The 20,698-nt window shown below is 56.9% G+C and overlaps 1 protein-coding gene across 1 annotated transcript in view; it reads left to right on the plus strand.

The window, feature by feature from the left end:
* LOC140458710 (POU domain, class 2, transcription factor 2-like) overlaps positions 1–20,128 on the plus strand; it is a 74,503-nt gene extending 54,375 nt beyond the window's left edge. The window contains exons 9-11 of the mRNA XM_072553373.1: positions 13,783–13,968; positions 19,022–19,088; positions 19,977–20,128. Of these exons, the coding sequence (XP_072409474.1) occupies positions 13,783–13,968; positions 19,022–19,088; positions 19,977–20,128 (405 nt within the window). The remainder of the gene's footprint in view (positions 1–13,782; positions 13,969–19,021; positions 19,089–19,976) is intronic.
* The last annotated feature ends 570 nt before the right edge of the window (positions 20,129–20,698 follow it).

Raw genomic sequence — 20,698 nt, forward strand, 5'->3', positions numbered from 1 at the left:
ACACCAGCTCGGGACGGTGTGTGTGTGAGACACAGGGAATACCTGTACACCAGCTCGGGACGGTGTGTGTGTGTGAGACACAGGGAATACCTGTACACCAGCTCGGGACGGTGTGTGTGAGAGACACAGGGAATACCTGTACACCAGCTCGGGACGGTGTGTGTGTGAGACACAGGGAATATCTGTACACCAGCTCGGGACGGTGTGTGTGTGAGACACAGGGAATACCTGTACACCAGCTCGGGACGGTGTGTGTGTGAGACACAGGGAATACCTGTACACCAGCTCGGGACGGTGTGTGTGAGAGACACAGGGAATACCTGTACACCAGCTCGGGACGGTGTGTGTGTGAGACACAGGGAATACCTGTACACCAGCTCGGGACGGTGTGTGTGTGTGAGACACAGGGAATACCTGTACACCAGCTCGGGACGGTGTGTGTGAGACACAGGGAATACCTGTACACCAGCTCGGGACGGTGTGTGTGTGAGAGACACAGGGAATACCTGTACACCAGAACGGGACGGTGTGTGTGTGAGTCACAGGGAATACCTGTACACCAGCTCGGGACGGTGTGTGAGAGAGACACAGGGAATACCTGTACACCAGCTCGGGATGGTGTGTGTGTGTGAGAGACACAGGGAATACCTGTACACCAGCTCGGGACGGTGTGTGTGTGAGACACAGGGAATACCTGTACACCAGCTCGGGACGGTGTGTGTGTGAGAGACACAGGGAATACCTGTACACCAGCTCGGGACGGTGTGTGTGTGAGACACAGGGAATACCTGTACACCAGCTCGGGACGGTGTGTGTGTGTGAGACACAGGGAATACCTGTACACCAGCTCGGGACGGTGTGTGTGAGAGACACAGGGAATACCTGTACACCAGCTCGGGACGGTGTGTGTGAGACACAGGGAATACCTGTACACCAGCTCGGGACGGTGTGTGTGTGAGACACAGGGAATACCTGTACACCAGCTCGGGACGGTGTGTGTGAGACACAGGGAATATCTGTACACCAGCTCGGGACGGTGTGTGTGAGATACACAGGGAATATCTGTACACCAGCTCGGGACGGTGTGTGTGTGTGAGAGACACAGGGAATACCTGTACACCAGCTCGGGACGGTGTGTGTGTGAGACACAGGGAATACCTGTACACCAGCTCGGGACGGTGTGTGTATGTGAGACACAGGGAATACCTGTACACCAGCTCGGGACGGTGTGTGTGTGAGACACAGGGAATATCTGTACACCAGCTCGGGACGGTGTGTGTGAGATACACAGGGAATATCTGTACACCAGCTCGGGACGGTGTGTGTATGTGAGACACAGGGAATACCTGTACACCAGCTCGGGACGGTGTGTGTGTGAGACACAGGGAATATCTGTACACCAGCTCAGGACGGTGTGTGTGTGAGACACAGGGAATACCTGTACACCAGCTCGGGACGGTGTGTGTGTGAGACACAGGGAATACCTGTACACCAGCTCGGGACGGTGTGTGTGTGAGAGACACAGGGAATACCTGTACACCAGCTCAGGACGGTGTGTGTGTGAGACACAGGGAATATCTGTACACCAGCTCGGGACGGTGTGTGTGTGAGACACAGGGAATATCTGTACACCAGCTCGGGACGGTGTGTGTGTGAGACACAGGGAATACCTGTACACCAGCTCGGGACGGTGTGTGTGTGAGAGACACAGGGAATACCTGTACACCAGCTCGCGACGGTGTGTGTGTGAGAGACACAGGGAATACCTGTACACCAGCTCGGGACGGTGTGTGTGAGACACAGGGAATACCTGTACACCAGCTCGGGACGGTGTGTATGTGAGAGACACAGGGAATACCTGTACACCAGCTCGGGACGGTGTGTGTGTGAGAGACACAGGGAATACCTGTACACCAGCTCGGGACGGTGTGTGTGAGACACAGGGAATACCTGTACACCAGCTCGGGACGGTGTGTATGTGAGACACAGGGAATAACTGTACACCAGCTCGGGACGGTTTGTGTGAGACACAGGGAATACCTGTACACCAGAACGGGACGGTGTGTGTGTGAGACACAGGGAATACCTGTACACCAGCTCGGGACGGAGTGTGTGTGAGACACAGGGAATACCTGTACACCAGCTCGGGACGGTGTGTGTGAGAGACACAGGGAATACCTGTACACCAGCTCGGGACGGTTTGTGTGAGACACAGGGAATACCTGTACACCAGCTCGGGATGGTGTGTGTGTGAGAGACACAGGGAATACCTGTACACCAGCTCGGGACGGTGTGTGTGTGAGAGAGACACAGGGAATACCTGTACACCAGCTCGGGATGGTGTGTGTGTGTGAGAGACACAGGGAATACCTGTACACCAGCTCGGGACGGTGTGTGTGTGAGACACAGGGAATACCTGTACACCAGCTCGGGACGGTGTGTGTGTGAGAGACACAGGGAATACCTGTACACCAGCTCGGGACGGTGTGTGTGTGAGACACAGGGAATACCTGTACACCAGCTCGGGACGGTGTGTGAGACACAGGGAATACCTGTACACCAGCTCGGGACGGTGTGTGTGTGAGACACAGGGAATACCTGTACACCAGCTCGGGACGGTGTGTGTGTGAGACACAGGGAATACCTGTACACCAGCTCGGGACGGTGTGTATGTGAGACACAGGGAATATCTGTACACCAGCTCGGGACGGTGTGTGTGAGATACACAGGGAATATCTGTACACCAGCTCGGGACGGTGTGTGTGTGAGACACAGGGAATACCTGTACACCAGCTCGGGACGGTGTGTGTGAGACACAGGGAATACCTGTACACCAGCTCGGGACGGTGTGTGTGTGAGACACAGGGAATACCTGTACACCAGCTCGGGACGGTGTGTGTGTGAGAGACACAGGGAATACCTGTACACCAGCTCGGGACGGTGTGTGTGTGAGAGACACAGGGAATACCTGTACACCAGCTCGGGACGGTGTGTGTGTGAGACACAGGGAATACCTGTACACCAGCTCGGGACGGTGTGTGTGAGAGACACAGGGAATACCTGTACACCAGCTCGGGACGGTGTGTGTGAGAGACACAGGGAATACCTGTACACCAGCTCGGGACGGTGTGTGTGTGAGACACAGGGAATACCTGTACACCAGCTCGGGACGGTGTGTGTGTATGTGAGACACAGGGAATATCTGTACACCAGCTCGGGACGGTGTGTGTGAGATACACAGGGAATATCTGTACACCAGCTCGGGACGGTGTGTGTGAGATACACAGGGAATACCTGTACACCAGCTCGGGACGGTGTGTGTGAGACACAGGGAATACCTGTACACCAGCTCGGGACGGTGTGTATGTGAGACACAGGGAATATCTGTACACCAGCTCGGGACGGTGTGTGTGAGATACACAGGGAATATCTGTACACCAGCTCGGGACGGTGTGTGTGTGAGACACAGGGAATACCTGTACACCAGCTCGGGACGGTGTGTGTGTGAGACACAGGGAATACCTGTACACCAGCTCAGGACGGTGTGTGTGTGAGACACAGGGAATACCTGTACACCAGCTCGGGACGGTGTATGTGAGAGACACAGGGAATACCTGTACACCAGCTCGGGACGGTGTGTGTGAGAGACACAGGGAATACCTGTACACCAGCTCGGGACGGTGTGTGTGAGACACAGGGAATATCTGTACACCAGCTCGGGACGGTGTGTGTGAGACACAGGGAATACCTGTACACCAGCTCGGGACGGTGTGTGTGTGTGAGAGACACAGGGAATACCTGTACACCAGCTCGGGACGGTGTGTGTGTGAGAGACACAGGGAATACCTGTACACCAGCTCGGGACGGTGTGTGTGTGAGACACAGGGAATATCTGTACACCAGCTCGGGACGGTGTGTGTGTGAGACACAGGGAATACCTGTACACCAGCTCGGGACGGTGTGTGTGTGAGACACAGGGAATACCTGTACACCAGCTCGGGACGGTGTGTGTGTGTGAGAGACACAGGGAATACCTGTACATCAGCTCGGGACGGTGTGTGTGTGTGAGAGACACAGGGAATACCTGTACACCAGCTCGGGACGGTGTGTGTGTGAGTCACAGGGAATACCTGTACACCAGCTCGGGACGGTGTGTGTGAGACACAGGGAATATCTGTACACCAGCTCGGGACGGTGTGTGTGAGACACAGGGAATACCTGTACACCAGCTCGGGACGGTGTGTGTGTGTGAGAGACACAGGGAATACCTGTACACCAGCTCGGGACGGTGTGTGTGTGAGAGACACAGGGAATACCTGTACACCAGCTCGGGACGGTGTGTGTGTGAGAGACAGGGAATACCTGTACACCAGCTCGGGACGGTGTGTGTGTGAGACACAGGGAATACCTGTACACCAGCTCGGGACGGTGTGTGTGTGAGACACAGGGAATACCTGTACACCAGCTCGGGACGGTGTGTGTGTGAGACACAGGGAATACCTGTACACCAGCTCGGGACGGTGTGTGTGTGTGAGACACAGGGAATACCTGTACACCAGCTCGGGACGGTGTGTGTGTGAGTCACAGGGAATACCTGTACACCAGCTCGGGACGGTGTGTGTGAGAGACACAGGGAATACCTGTACACCAGCTCGGGACGGTGTGTGTGTGAGACACAGGGAATACCTGTACACCAGCTCGGGACGGTGTGTGTGTGAGACACAGGGAATACCTGTACACCAGCTCGGGATGGTGTGTGTGTGAGAGACACAGGGAATACCTGTACACCAGCTCGGGACGGTGTGTGTGTGAGACACAGGGAATACCTGTACACCAGCTCGGGACGGTGTGTGTGTGAGAGACACAGGGAATACCTGTACACCAGCTCGGGACGGTGTGTGTGAGATACACAGGGAATATCTGTACACCAGCTCGGGACGGTGTGTGTGTGAGACACAGGGAGTACCTGTACACCAGCTCGGGACGGTGTGTGTGTGTGAGACACAGGGAATACCTGTACACCAGCTCGGGACGGTGTGTGTGTGAGACACAGGGAATACCTGTACACCAGCTCGGGACGGTGTGTGTGTGAGACACAGGGAATACCTGTACACCAGCTCGGGACGGTGTGTGTGAGACACAGGGAATACCTGTACACCAGCTCGGGACGGTGTGTATGTGAGACACAGGGAATATCTGTACACCAGCTCGGGACGGTGTGTGTGAGATACACAGGGAATATCTGTACACCAGCTCGGGACGGTGTGTGTGTGAGACACAGGGAATACCTGTACACCAGCTCAGGACGGTGTGTGTGAGAGACACAGGGAATACCTGTACACCAGCTCGGGACGGTGTGTGTGTGAGACACAGGGAATACCTGTACACCAGCTCGGGACGGTGTGTATGTGAGAGACACAGGGAATACCTGTACACCAGCTCGGGACGGTGTGTGTGTGAGACACAGGGAATACCTGTACACCAGCTCGGGACGGTGTGTGTGTGAGACACAGGGAATACCTGTACACCAGCTCGGGACGGTGTGTGTGTGAGAGACACAGGGAATACCTGTACACCAGCTCGGGACGGTGTGTGTGAGAGACACAGGGAATACCTGTACACCAGCTCGGGACGGTGTGTGTGTGAGACACAGGGAGTACCTGTACACCAGCTCGGGACGGTGTGTGTGTGAGACACAGGGAATATCTGTACACCAGCTCGGGACGGTGTGTGTGTGAGAGACACAGGGAATACCTGTACACCAGCTCGGGACGGTGTGTGTGTGAGAGACACAGGGAATACCTGTACACCAGCTCGGGACGGTGTGTGTGAGACACAGGGAATATCTGTACACCAGCTCGGGACGGTGTGTGTGTGAGACACAGGGAGTACCTGTACACCAGCTCGGGACGGTGTGTGTGTGTGAGACACAGGGAATACCTGTACACCAGCTCGGGATGGTGTGTGTGTGAGACACAGGGAATACCTGTACACCAGCTCGGGACGGTGTGTGTGTGAGACACAGGGAATACCTGTACACCAGCTCGGGACGGTGTGTGTGTGAGAGACACAGGGAATACCTGTACACCAGCTCGGGACGGTGTGTGTGTGTGAGACACAGGGAATACCTGTACACCAGCTCGGGACGGTGTGTGTGTGTGAGACACAGGGAATACCTGTACACCAGCTCGGGACGGTGTGTGTGTGAGTCACAGGGAATACCTGTACACCAGCTCGGGACGGTGTGTGTGTGTGAGACACAGGGAATACCTGTACACCAGCTCGGGATGGTGTGTGTGTGAGACACAGGGAATACCTGTACACCAGCTCGGGACGGTGTGTGTGTGAGACACAGGGAATACCTGTACACCAGCTCGGGACGGTGTGTGTGTGAGACACAGGGAATACCTGTACACCAGCTCGGGACGGTGTGTGTGTGAGACACAGGGAATACCTGTACACCAGCTCGGGACGGTGTGTGTGTGTGAGACACAGGGAATACCTGTACACCAGCTCGGGACGGTGTGTGTGTGAGACACAGGGAATACCTGTACACCAGCTCGGGACGGTGTGTGTGTGTGAGACACAGGGAATACCTGTACACCAGCTCGGGACGGTGTGTGTGTGTGAGACACAGGGAATACCTGTACACCAGCTCGGGACGGTGTGTGTGTGAGACACAGGGAATACCTGTACACCAGCTCGGGACGGTGTGTGTGTGAGAGACACAGGGAATACCTGTACACCAGCTCGGGACGGTGTGTGTGAGATACACAGGGAATACCTGTACACCAGCTCGGGACGGTGTGTGTGTGTGAGAGACACAGGGAATACCTGTACACCAGCTCGGGACGGTGTGTGTGTGAGACACAGGGAATACCTGTACACCAGCTCGGGACGGTGTGTGTGTGAGACACAGGGAATACCTGTACACCAGCTCGGGACGGTGTATGTGTGAGACACAGGGAATACCTGTACACCATCTCGGGACGGTGTGTGTGAGAGACACAGGGAATACCTGTACACCAGCTCGGGACGGTGTGTGTGTGTGAGAGACACAGGGAATACCTGTACACCAGCTCGGGACGGTGTGTGTGTGTGAGACACAGGGAATGCCTGTACACCAGCTCGGGACGGTGTGTGTGTGAGACACAGGGAATACCTGTACACCAGCTCGGGACGGTGTGTGTGAGATACACAGGGAGTACCTGTACACCAGCTCGGGACGGTGTGTGTGTGTGAGACACAGGGAATACCTGTACACCAGCTCGGGACGGTGTGTGTGTGAGAGACACAGGGAATACCTGTACACCAGCTCGGGACGGTGTGTGTGTGAGACACAGGGAATACCTGTACACCAGCTCGGGACAGTGTGTGTGTGAGAGACACAGGGAATACCTGTACACCAGCTCGGGACGGTGTGTGTGTGAGACACAGGGAATACCTGTACACCAGCTCGGGACGGTGTGTGTGTGAGAGACACAGGGAATACCTGTACACCAGAACGGGACAGTGTGTGTGTCAGACACAGGGAATACCTGTACACCAGCTCGGGACGGTGTGTGTGTGAGACACAGGGAATACCTGTACACCAGCTCGGGACGGTGTGTATGTGAGACACAGGGAATATCTGTACACCAGCTCGGGACGGTGTGTGTGAGACACAGGGAATACCTGTACACCAGCTCGGGACGGTGTGTATGAGACACAGGGAATACCTGTACACCAGCTCGGGACGGTGTGTGTGTGAGACACAGGGAATACCTGTACACCAGCTCAGGACGGTGTGTGTGTGTGAGACACAGGGAATACCTGTACACCAGCTCGGGACGGTGTGTGTGTGAGAGACACAGGGAATACCTGTACACCAGCTCGGGACGGTGTGTGTGAGAGACACAGGGAATACCTGTACACCAGCTCGGGACGGTGTGTGAGACACAGGGAATACCTGTACACCAGCTCGGGACGGTGTGTGTGTGAGACACAGGGAATACCTGTACACCAGCTCGGGACGGTGTATGTGTGAGACACAGGGAATACCTGTACACCAGCTCGGGACGGTGTGTGTATGTGAGACACAGGGAATATCTGTACTCCAGCTCGGGACGGTGTGTATGTGAGACACAGGGAATACCTGTACACCAGCCCGGGACGGTGTGTGTGAGATACACAGGGAATACCTGTACACCAGCTCGGGACGGTGTGTGTGAGTCACAGGGAATACCTGTACACCAGCTCGGGACGGTGTGTGTGAGATACACAGGGAATATCTGTACACCAGCTCGGGACGGTGTGTGTGTGAGACACAGGGAATACCTGTACACCAGCTCGGGACGGTGTGTGTGTGAGACACAGGGAATACCTGTACACCAGCTCGGGACGGTGTGTGTGTGAGACACAGGGAATATCTGTACACCAGCTCGGGACGGTGTGTGTGTGAGACACAGGGAATACCTGTACACCAGCTCGGGACGGTGTGTGTGTGAGAGACACAGGGAATACCTGTACACCAGCTCGGGACAGTGTGTGTGTGAGAGACACAGGGAATACCTGTACACCAGCTCGGGACGGTGTGTGTGTGAGGGACAGGGAATACCTGTACACCAGCTCGGGACGGTGTGTGTGAGACACAGGGAATACCTGTACACCAGCTCGGGACGGTGTGTGTGAGAGACACAGGGAATACCTGTACACCAGCTCGGGACGGTGTGTGTGTGAGAGACACAGGGAATACCTGTACACCAGCTCGGGATGGTGTGTGTGTATGTGAGACACAGGGAATATCTGTACACCAGCTCGGGACGGTGTGTGTGAGATACACAGGGAATACCTGTACACCAGCTCGGGACGGTGTGTGTGAGAGACACAGGGAATACCTGTACACCAGCTCGGGACGGTGTGTGTGAGAGACACACAGGGAATACCTGTACACCAGCTCGGGACGGTGTGTGTGTGTGAGATACACAGGGAATATCTGTACACCAGCTCGGGACGGTGTGTGTGTGAGAGACACAGGGAATACCTGTACACCAGCTCGGGACGGTGTGTGTGTGAGACACAGGGAATACCTGTACACCAGCTCGGGACGGTGTGTGTGAGAGACACAGGGAATACCTGTACACCAGCTCGGGACGGTGTGTGTGAGAGACACAGGGAATACCTGTACACCAGCTCGGGACGGTGTGTGTGAGAGACACAGGGAATACCTGTACACCAGCTCGGGACGGTGTGTGTGAGAGACACAGGGAATATCTGTACACCAGCTCGGGACGGTGTGTGTGAGAGACACAGGGAATATCTGTACACCAGCTCTGGACGGTGTGTGTGAGATACACAGGGAATACCTGTACACCAGCTCGGGACGGTGTGTGTGTGAGACACAGGGAATACCTGTACACCAGCTCGGGACGGTGTGTGTGTGAGACACAGGGAATACCTGTACACCAGCTCGGGACGGTGTGTGTGAGAGACACAGGGAATATCTGTACACCAGCTCGGGACGGTGTGTGTGTGAGACACAGGGAATACCTGTGCACCAGCTCGGGACGGTGTGTGTGTGAGAGACACAGGGAATACCTGTACACCAGCTCGGGACGGTGTGTGTGTGTGAGACACAGGGAATACCTGTACACCAGCTCGGGACGGTGTGTGTGAGAGACACAGGGAATATCTGTACACCAGCTCGGGACGGTGTGTGTGAGATACACAGGGAATATCTGTACACCAGCTCGGGACGGTGTGTGTGAGAGACACAGGGAATACCTGTACACCAGCTCGGGACGGTGTGTGTGAGACACAGGGAATACCTGTACACCAGCTCGGGACGGTGTGTGTGAGATACACAGGGAATATCTGTACACCAGCTCGGGACGGTGTGTGTGTGAGAGACACAGGGAATACCTGTACACCAGCTCGGGACGGTGTGTGTGTGAGACACAGGGAATACCTGTGCACCAGCTCGGGACGGTGTGTGTGAGAGACACAGGGAATACCTGTACACCAGCTCGGGACGGTGTGTGTGTGAGAGACACAGGGAATACCTGTACACCAGCTCGGGACGGTGTGTGTGTGAGTCACAGGGAATACCTGTACACCAGCTCGGGACGGTGTGTGTGTGATACACAGGGAATACCTGTACACCAGCTCGGGACGGTGTATGTGTGAGAGACACAGGGAATACCTGTACACCAGCTCGGGACGGTGTGTGTGTGAGAGACACAGGGAATACCTGTACACCAGCTCGCGACGGTGTGTGTGTATGTGAGACACAGGGAATATCTGTACACCAGCTCGGGACGGTGTGTGTGAGAGACACAGGGAATACCTGTACACCAGCTCGGGACGGTGTGTGTGTGAGAGACACAGGGAATACCTGTACACCAGCTCGGGACGGTGTGTGTGTGAGTCACAGGGAATACCTGTACACCAGCTCGGGACGGTGTGTGTGTGAGTCACAGGGAATACCTGTACACCAGCTCGGGACGGTGTGTGTGAGAGACACAGGGAATACCTGTACACCAGCTCGGGACGGTGTGTGTGTGAGTCACAGGGAATACCTGTACACCAGCTCGGGACGGTGTGTGTGAGACACAGGGAATACCTGTACACCAGCTCGGGACGGTGTGTATGTGAGACACAGGGAATATCTGTACACCAGCTCGGGACGGTGTGTGTGAGACACAGGGAATACCTGTACACCAGCTCGGGACGGTGTGTGTGAGACACAGGGAATACCTGTACACCAGCTCGGGACGGTGTGTGTGAGACACAGGGAATACCTGTACACCAGCTCGGGACGGTGTGTGTGTGAGAGACACAGGGAATACCTGTACACCAGCTCGGGACGGTGTGTGTGTGTGACACAGGGAATACCTGTACACCAGCTCGGGACGGTGTGTGTGAGATACACAGGGAATACCTGTACACCAGCTCGGGACGGTGTGTGTGTGAGACACAGGGAATACCTGTACACCAGCTCGGGACGGTGTGTGTGTGAGAGACAGGGAATACCTGTACACCAGCTCGGGACGGTGTGTGTGTGAGACACAGGGAATACCTGTACACCAGCTCGGGACGGTGTGTGTGTGAGAGACACAGGGAATACCTGTACACCAGCTCGGGACGGTGTGTGTGAGATACACAGGGAATACCTGTACACCAGCTCGGGACGGTGTGTGTGAGAGACACAGGGAATACCTGTACACCAGCTCGGGACGGTGTGTGTGAGATACACAGGGAATACCTGTACACCAGCTCGGGACGGTGTGTGTGTGAGAGACACAGGGAATACCTGTACACCAGCTCGGGACGGTGTGTGTGTGAGAGAAACAGGGAATACCTGTACACCAGCTCGGGACGGTGTGTGTGAGATACAGGGAATACCTGTACACCAGCTCGGGACGGTGTGTGTGAGATACACAGGGAATACCTGTACACCAGCTCGGGACGGTGTGTGTGTGAGACACAGGGAATACCTGTACACCAGGTTGGGTCGGTGTGTGTGTGAGAGACACAGGGAATACCTGTACACCAGCTCGGGACGGTGTGTGTGTGAGACACAGGGAATACCTGTACACCAGCTCGGGACGGTGTGTGTGTGAGACACAGGGAATACCTGTACACCAGCTCGGGACGGTGTGTGTGTGTGAGACACAGGGAATACCTGTACACCAGCTCGGGACGGTGTGTGTGTGAGACACAGGGAATACCTGTACACCAGCTCGGGACGGTGTGTGTGAGAGACACAGGGAATACCTGTACACCAGCTCGGGACGGTGTGTGTGTGAGACACAGGGAATACCTGTACACCAGCTCGGGACGGTGTGTGTGTGAGACACAGGGAATACCTGTACACCAGCTCGGGACGGTGTGTGTGAGATACACAGGGAATACCTGTACACCAGCTCGGGACGGTGTGTGTGTGAGACACAGGGAATACCTGTACACCAGCTCGGGACGGTGTGTGTGTGAGACACAGGGAATACCTGTACTCCAGCTCGGGACGGTGTGTGTGTGAGAGACACAGGGAATACCTGTACACCAGCTCAGGACGGTGTGTGTGTGTGAGACACAGGGAATATCTGTACACCAGCTCGGGACGGTGTGTGTGTGAGACACAGGGAATACCTGTACACCAGCTCGGGACGGTGTGTGAGACACAGGGAATACCTGTACACCAGCTCGGGACGGTGTGTGAGACACAGGGAATACCTGTACACCAGCTCGGGACGGTGTGTGAGACACAGGGAATACCTGTACACCAGCTCGGGACGGTGTGTGTGAGAGACACAGGGAATACCTGTACACCAGCTCGGGACGGTGTGTGTGTGAGACACAGGGAATACCTGTACACCAGCTCGGGACGGTGTGTGTGAGACACAGGGAATATCTGTGCACCAGCTCGGGACGGTGTGTGTGAGATACACAGGGAATACCTGTACACCAGCTCGGGACGGTGTGTGTGTGAGAGACACAGGGAATACCTGTACACCAGCTCGGGACGGTGTGTGTGAGAGACACAGGGAATACCTGTACACCAGCTCGGGACGGTGTGTGTGTGAGACACAGGGAATACCTGTACACCAGCTCGGGACGGTGTGTGTGAGACACAGGGAATATCTGTGCACCAGCTCGGGACGGTGTGTGTGAGATACACAGGGAATACCTGTACACCAGCTCGGGACGGTGTGTGTGTGAGAGACACAGGGAATACCTGTACACCAGCTCGGGACGGTGTGTGTGAGAGACACAGGGAATACCTGTACACCAGCTCGGGACGGTGTGTGTATGTGAGACACAGGGAATACCTGTACACCAGAACGGGACAGTGTGTGTGTGAGAGACACAGGGAATACCTGGGGGGGGGGGGGGGGGGGGGGGGGGGGGGGGGGGGGGGGGGGGGGGGGGGGGGGGGGGGGGGGGGGGGGGGGGAATACCTGTACACCAGCTCGGGACGGTGTATGTGTGAGAGACACAGGGAATACCTGTACACCAGCTCGGGACGGTGTGTGTGTGAGAGACACAGGGAATACCTGTACACCAGCTCGGGACGGTGTGTGTGTGAGAGACACAGGGAATACCTGTACACCAGCTCGGGACGGTGTGTGTGTGAGAGACACAGGGAATACCTGTACACCAGCTCGGGACGGTGTGTGTGTGAGACACAGGGAATACCTGTACACCAGCTCGGGACGGTGTGTGTGTGAGACACAGGGAATACCTGTACACCAGCTCGGGACGGTGTGTGTGTGAGACACAGGGAATACCTGTACACCAGCTCGGGACGGTGTGTGTGTGAGACACAGGGAATACCTGTACACCAGCTCGGGACGGTGTGTGTGTGAGATACACAGGGAATATCTGTACACCAGCTCGGGACGGTGTGTGTGTGAGACACAGGGAATACCTGTACACCAGCTCGGGACGGTGTGTGTGAGATACACAGGGAATACCTGTACACCAGCTCGGGACGGTGTGTGTGTGAGTCACAGGGAATATCTGTACACCAGCTCGGGACGGTGTGTGTGTGAGACACAGGGAATACCTGTACACCAGCTCGGGACGGTGTGTGTGAGATACACAGGGAATACCTGTACACCAGCTCGGGACGGTGTGTGTGAGAGACACAGGGAATACCTGTACACCAGCTCGGGACGGTGTGTGTGTGTGAGAGAGAGTGTGATGTGGGAGCTGCGTGAGTGAGTGGGTGTGTGTGTGTGTGAGAGAGACTCTCGGTGTGACACCGAGACCCTGTGGTCACTCTGTGTCAATGTGCCATTCCAGAACCAAAAGCCCACTTCCGAGGAGATTGTGCTGATTGCGGAGCAGCTGACCATGGAGAAGGAAGTCATTCGAGTCTGGTTCTGTAACAGGAGACAGAAGGAGAAGCGGATTAATCCAGCAAGTAACATTGGGGCCTCTGCAACCACCCAGTCCCACAGCAAACCCACCATGTACACCTCGCACCTGGTGAGTTCAGACAGCACTGAGACAGTCAGAGAGAGAGAGACAGAGACCTCTCCATGGTCTACAACATCCATCCTCTTACTGGGATGGAGGGAGGACAGGGATTGTTGCTTTATAGTGTTGCACACATGGGGAGGGGGGTGTAGGGGCTGGAGGGAGTTACAGAGATAGGGAGGGGGTGTAGGGGCTGGAGGGGGTTACAGAGATAGGGAGGGGGTGTAGGGGCTGGAGGGGGTTACAGAGATAGGGAGGGGGTGTAGGGGCCGGAGGGGGTGACAGAGATAGGGAGGGATGTAGGGGCTGGAGGGGGTTTCAGAGATAGGGAGGGGGTGTAGGGGCTGGAGGGGGTTACAGAGATAGGGAGGGGGTGTAGGGGCTGGAGGGGGTTACAGAGATAGGGAGGGGGTGTAGGGGGTTACAGGGATAGGGAGGGGGTGTAGGGGCTGGAGGGGGTTACAGAGATAGGGAGGGGGTGTAGGGGCTGGAGGGGGTTACAGAGATAGGGAGGGGGTGTAGGGGCTGGAGGGGGTTACAGAGATAGGGAGGGGGTGTAGGGGCTGGAGGGGGTTACAGAGATAGGGAGGGGGTGTAGGGGCTGGAGGGGGTTACAGAGATAGGGAGGGGGTGTAGGGGCTGGAGGGGGTTACAGAGATAGGGAGGGGGTGTAGGGGGTTACAGGGATAGGGAGGGGGTGTAGGGGCTGGAGGGGGTTACAGAGATAGGGAGGGGGTGTAGGGGCTGGAGGGGATTACAGAGATAGGGAGGGGGTATGGGGCTGGAGGGGGTTACAGAGATAGGGAGGAGGTGTAGGGGCTGGAGGGGGTTACAGAGATAGGGAGGGGGTGTAGGGGCTGGAGGGGGTTACAGAGAGAGGGAGGGGGTGTAGGGGCTGGAGGGGGTTACAGCGATAGGGAGGGGGTGTAGGGGCTGGAGGAGGTTACAGAGATAGGGAGGGGGTGTAGGGGCTGGAGGGGGTTACAGAGATAGAGAGGGGGTGTAGGGGCTGGAGGGGGTTACAGAGATAGGGAGGGGGTGTAGGGGCTGGAGGGGGTTACAGAGATAGGGAGGGGGTGTAGGGGCTGGAGGGGGTTACAGAGAGAGGGAGGGGGTGTAGGGGCTGGAGGGGGTTACAGAGATAGGGAGGGGGTGTAGGGGCTGGAGGGGGTTACAGAGATAGGGAGGGGGTGTATGGGCTGGAGGGGGTTACAGAGATAGGGAGGGGGTGTAGGGGCTGGAGGGGGTTACAGAGAGTAGGAGGGGGTGTAGGGGCTGGAGGGGGTTTCAGAGATAGGGAGGGGGTGTAGGGGCTGGAGGGGGTTACAGAGATAGGGAGGGGGTGTAGGGGCTGGAGGGGGTTACAGAGATAGGGAGGGGGTGTAGGGGGTTACAGAGATAGGGAGGGGGTGTAGGGGATGGAGGGGGTTACAGAGATAGGGAGGGGGTTACAGAGATAGGGAGGGGGTGTAGGGGCTGGAGGGGGTTACAGAGATAGGGAGGGGGTGTAGGGGCTGGAGGGGGTTACAGAGATAGGGAGGGGGTGTAGGGGCAGGAGGGGGTTACAGAGATAGGGAGGGGGTGTAGGGGCTGGAGGGGGTTACAGAGATAGGGAGGGGGTTACAGAGATAGGGAGGGGGTGTAGGGGATGGAGGGGGTTACAGAGATAGGGAGGGGGTTACAGAGATAGGGAGGGGTTTTAGGGGCTGGAGGGGGTTATAGAGATAGGGAGAGGGTGTAGGGGCTGGAGGGGGTTACAGAGATAGGGAGGGGGTGTAGGGGCTGGAGGGGGTTATAGAGATAGGGAGGGGATGTAGGGGCTGGAGGGGGTTACAGAGATAGGGAGGGGGTGTAGGGGCTGGAGGGGGTTGCAGAGATAGGGAGGGGGTGTATTGGCTGGAGGGGGTTACAGATATAGGGAGGGGGTGTAGGGGCTGGAGGGGGTTACAGAGATAGGGAGGGGGTGTAGGGGCTGGAGGGGGTTACAGAGATAGGGAGGGGGTGTAGGGGCTGGAGGGGGTTACAGAGATAGGGAGGGGGTGTAGGGGCTGGAGGGGGTTACAGAGATAGGGAGGGAGTGTAGGGGCTGGAGGGGGTTACAGATATAGGGAGGGGGTGTAGGGGCTGGAGGGGGTTACAGATATAGGGAGGGGGTGTAGGGGCTGGAGGGGGTTACAGAGATAAGGAGGGGGTATAGGGTCTGGAGGGAGTTACAGAGATAAGGAGAGGGTGTAGGGGCTGGAGGGGGTTACAGAGATAGAGAGGGGGGTGTAGGTGCTGGAGGGGGTACAGAGATGGGGAGGGGGTGTAGGGGCTGGAGGGGGTTACAGAGATAGAGAGGGGGGTGTAGGTGCTGGAGGGGGTACAGAGATAGGGAGGGGGTGTAGGGGCTGGAGGGGGTTACAGAGATAGGGAGGGTGTGTAGGGGCTGGAGGGGGTTACAGAGATTGGGAGGGGGCTACAGAGATAGGGAGGGGTGTAGGGGCTGTAGGGGGTTACAGAGATAGGGAGGGGGTGTAGGGGCAGGAGGGGGTTACAGAGATAGGGAAGGGGTGTAGGGGCAGGAGGGGTTTACAGAGATAGGGAGGGGGTGTAGGGGCTGGAGGGGGTTACAGAGAGAAGGAGGGGGTGTAGGGGCTGGAGGGGGTTACAGAGATAGGGAGGGGGTGTGGGGGCTGGAGGGGGTTACAGAGATAGGGAGGGGGTGTAGGGGCTGGAGGGGGTTACAGAGATAGGGAGGGGGTGTAGGGGCTGGAGGAGGTTACAGAGATAGGGAGGGGGTGTAGGGGCTGGAGGGGGTTACAGAGATAGGGAGGGGGTGTAGGGGCAGGAGGGGGTTACAGAGATAGGGAAGGGGTGTAGGGGCAGGAGGGGTTTACAGAGATAGGGAGGGGGTGTAGGGGCTGGAGGGGGTTTCAGAGATAGGGAGGGGGCTACAGAGATAGGGAGGGGGGTGTAGGGGCTGGAGGGGGTTACAGAGATAGGGAGGGGTGTAGGGGCTGTACGGGGTTACAGAGATAGGGAGGGGGTGTAGGGGCAGGAGGGGGTTACAGAGATAGGGAGGGGGTGTGGGGCTGGAGGAGGTTACAGAGATAGGGAGGGGGTGTAGGGGCCGGAGGGGGTTACAGAGATAGGGAGGGGTGTAGGGGCTGGAGGGGGTTACAGAGATAGGGAGGGGGTGTGGGGGCTGGAGGGGGTTACAGAGATAGGGAGGGGGTGTAGGGGCTGGAGGGGGTTACAGAGATAGGGAGGGGGTGTAGGGGCCGGAGGGGGTTACAGAGATAGGGAGGGGTGTAGGGGCTGGAGGGGTTTACAGAGATAGGGAGGGGGTGTGGGGGCTGGAGGGGGTTACAGAGATAGGGAGGGGGTGTAGGGGCTGGAGGGGGTTACAGAGATAGGGAGGGGGTGTAGGGGTTGGAGGGGGTACAGTGATAGGGAGGGGGTGTAGGGGCTGGAGGGGGTTACAGAGATAGGGAGGGGGTGTAGGGGCTGGAGGGGGTTACAGAGATAGGGAGGGGGTGTAGGGGCTGGAGGGGGTTACAGAGATAGGGAGGGGGTGTAGGGGCCGGAGGGGGTTACAGAGATAGGGAGGGGTGTAGGGGCTGGAGGGGTTTACAGAGATAGGGAGGGGGTGTGGGGGCTGGAGGGGGTTACAGAGATAGGGAGGGGGTGTAGGGGCTGGAGGGGGTTACAGAGATAGGGAGGGGGTGTAGGGGTTGGAGGGGGTACAGAGATAGGGAGGGGGGTGTAGGGGCTGGAGGGGGTTACAGAGATAGGGAGGGGGTGTAGGGGCTGGAGGGGGTTACAGAGATAGGGAGGGGGTGTAGGGGCTGGAGGGGGTTACAGAGATAGGGAGGGGGTGTAGGGGCTGGCGGGGGTTAGAAGGGGTGTAGTTGGGTGTGTTAGTGTTTCCTTGCTGGGATGTGGCTGGTTTATTTCATGTGTTTGTCTCCGATCGGAAGTTCGGTTGAATTCTGGCTGGTGTCCATATCTGCAGGATTCTGATCCATTTCCCACGCGGGAACGGAACTGGGCGATTGACTTTAATCGGGGGAAAGTGTGAGGTGCTGCACTCTGGGAGATTAAATCTTGCGGCGAAGTAAATTGTTGTTGGCAAATCCCTGGACAGCATTGCTGTCCCAGCCCATGGTCGGGTTCAAGTCCACCCCTCCCTGATAGAGACCACTCACCTCGATCGGGTGGTCCGGATGGCATTGTGGCCTGCTCGCCTCTCCTGGTTTGGGGAATTGAGTGCCGAAGTCGGGAGGTGATTTTGGTGCTTTGCGAGACTTCGGTCCGGCCACATTTGGAGTATTGCGTTGTGTTCTGGTCGCCATGGCACAGGTAGGATGGTGAAGGTTTGGAGAGTGAGCTGATCAGGTTTGACCCGGATTAGAGCTCTCCCAAGAGGCTGGATCCATCGAGGCTCTTTGGAACACCAGAGCCTGAGGAGAGACTTTATCCTCGTCTTTGAAATAATGAGCCTGACGGAGAGCTTTGAGGCGTCAGTATCTTTTTCCCAGGGTCGAAATGTCTGACAGTAGGGGGGGGCATGCCTTTGAAGTCAGAGGTTGGAAAGTTCAGAGGGGAGTTTTGAGGCAAGTTGCTTTCACTGAGAGTGGTCGGAGCTTGGAACGTACTGTCAGGGGGGTAGTGCTGGGCTAGATGTAATAGGAATGTCAAGGGGCTTTCTGATACGCACGTGGAATGGAGGGATTCAGACCAAGACCATCAGGAGGGGCTCCTCTTATTCGGTGTCATGTTGGGCCCATTATGGTGGGCTGAAGAGCCTGTATTTGACAATGTTGTCCATTCCATGTTAGTCAGGCAATGGGAAGTGTCATGAAAGCCTGTGGCCTAGCCCTGGAATTCTCACAGACGTCCCGAGGGGTCCCGTTGTATCGGAGGCGCTGTGTTTTGTCCGTTGTCTGCACGCAGACCGTCCTGTCTGAGTCCCATAACTGAAACCCACCCCCTCAGCCCGTTCGCAGGGTGTTCCGGGGGGCTCCCGAAATTCCACTGTTGAAGCTGACAGACTGTTCCTGACTTGCTTTTCGTTCAGGTACCTCCACAGACAGCAGGACTGAACCATCCAGTCTCTCAAGGCACAGACAGCCTGAGCACAACAGGTAACACAAAGGGTTTTAACTCTGCAAATAGCAGCCAGTCCCATCAGATGGTGCATAGCGTAAGACAGATACGGGGTGAGGGTTGGATACAGGGTGAGGGACGGTTACAGGGTGAGGGATGGATACAGGGTGAGGGAGGAATACTGGGTGAGGGAGGGATACGGGGTGAGTGATGGTTACAAGGTGAATGACGGATACAGTGTGAGGGACGGATACAGGGTAAGGGACGGATACAGGGTGAGGGACAGATACAGGGTGAGGGACGGATACGGGGTGAGGGATGGATACGGGGTGAGGGACAGATACAGGGTGAGGGATGGATACGGGGTGAGGGACAGATACAGGGTGAGGGATGGATACGGGGTGAGGGACAGATACAGGGTGAGGGAGGGATATAGGGTGAGGGAGGGATACAGGGAGAGGGATGGATACGGGGTGAGGGACAGATACAGGGTGAGGGATGGATATAGGGTGAGGGATGGATACAGGGTGAGGGACAGATACAGGGTGAGGGATGGATACAGGGTGAGGGACAGATACAGGGTGAGGGATGGATACGGGGTGAGGGATGGATACGGGGTGAGGGACAGATACAGGGTGAGGGAGGGATACAGTGTGAGGGACGGATACAGGGTGAGGGATGGATACGGGGTGAGGGACGGATACGGGGTGAGGGACAGATACAGGGTGAGGGATGGATACAGGGTGAGGGACAGATACAGGGTGAGGGATGGATATTGGGTGAGGGACGGATACGGGGTGAGGGATGGATACAGGGTCAGGGATGGTTACGGGGTGAATGATGGATACAGGGTGAGGTACAGGGCGGGATGGTCCTGAGGTGCAGTGTGTCCTGCGGGATCGTGTTGATGTTCTGTCTTTTTACAGTGACCACAATGTCTACAGCTGGGACAATGCACACTCCTCGGCTCACCGGGAGCTCCCTTTCGGCACTGAACAGCCCACCCACCTCACCCCCCAATGGTACCAACAGCGGCCATGCTCTGCCACTGTCGAGCATGAGTTCGAGCACAGGGTAAGGACTCTGCGATGGTGGGCACACAACCCTTCACCCTCCATTCTCATCGTTTCATGTTGGTGCTACACAGGAGAGAGGGAGAATGGGAGAGGGAGCTGGTACATGGGGAACAGGGAGAGGGAGTTGGTACATGGGGAACAGGGAGAGGGAGCTGGAACAGGGAGAGGGAGCTGGTACATGGGGAACAGGGAGAGGGAGCTGGAACATGGGGAACAGGGAGAGGGAGCTGGTACATGGGGAACAGGGAGAGGGAGCTGGAACATGGGGAACAGGGAGAGGGAGCTGGTACATGGGGAACAGGGAGAGGGAGCTGGTACATGGGGAACAGGGAGAGGGAGCTGGTACATGGGGAACAGGGAGAGGGAGCTGGAACAGGGAGAGGGAGCTGGTACATGGGGAACAGGGAGAGGGAGCTGGAACAGGGAGAGGGAGCTGGTACATGGGGAACAGGGAGAGGGAGCTGGTACATGGGGAACAGGGAGAGGGAGCTGGAACAGGGAGAGGGAGCTGGTACATGGGGAACAGGGAGAGGGAGCTGGTACATGGGGAACAGGGAGAGGGAGCTGGAACA

Source organism: Chiloscyllium punctatum, chromosome 34, assembly GCF_047496795.1.
Source record: "Chiloscyllium punctatum isolate Juve2018m chromosome 34, sChiPun1.3, whole genome shotgun sequence".
In the NCBI taxonomy this organism is placed as follows: domain Eukaryota; kingdom Metazoa; phylum Chordata; class Chondrichthyes; order Orectolobiformes; family Hemiscylliidae; genus Chiloscyllium; species Chiloscyllium punctatum.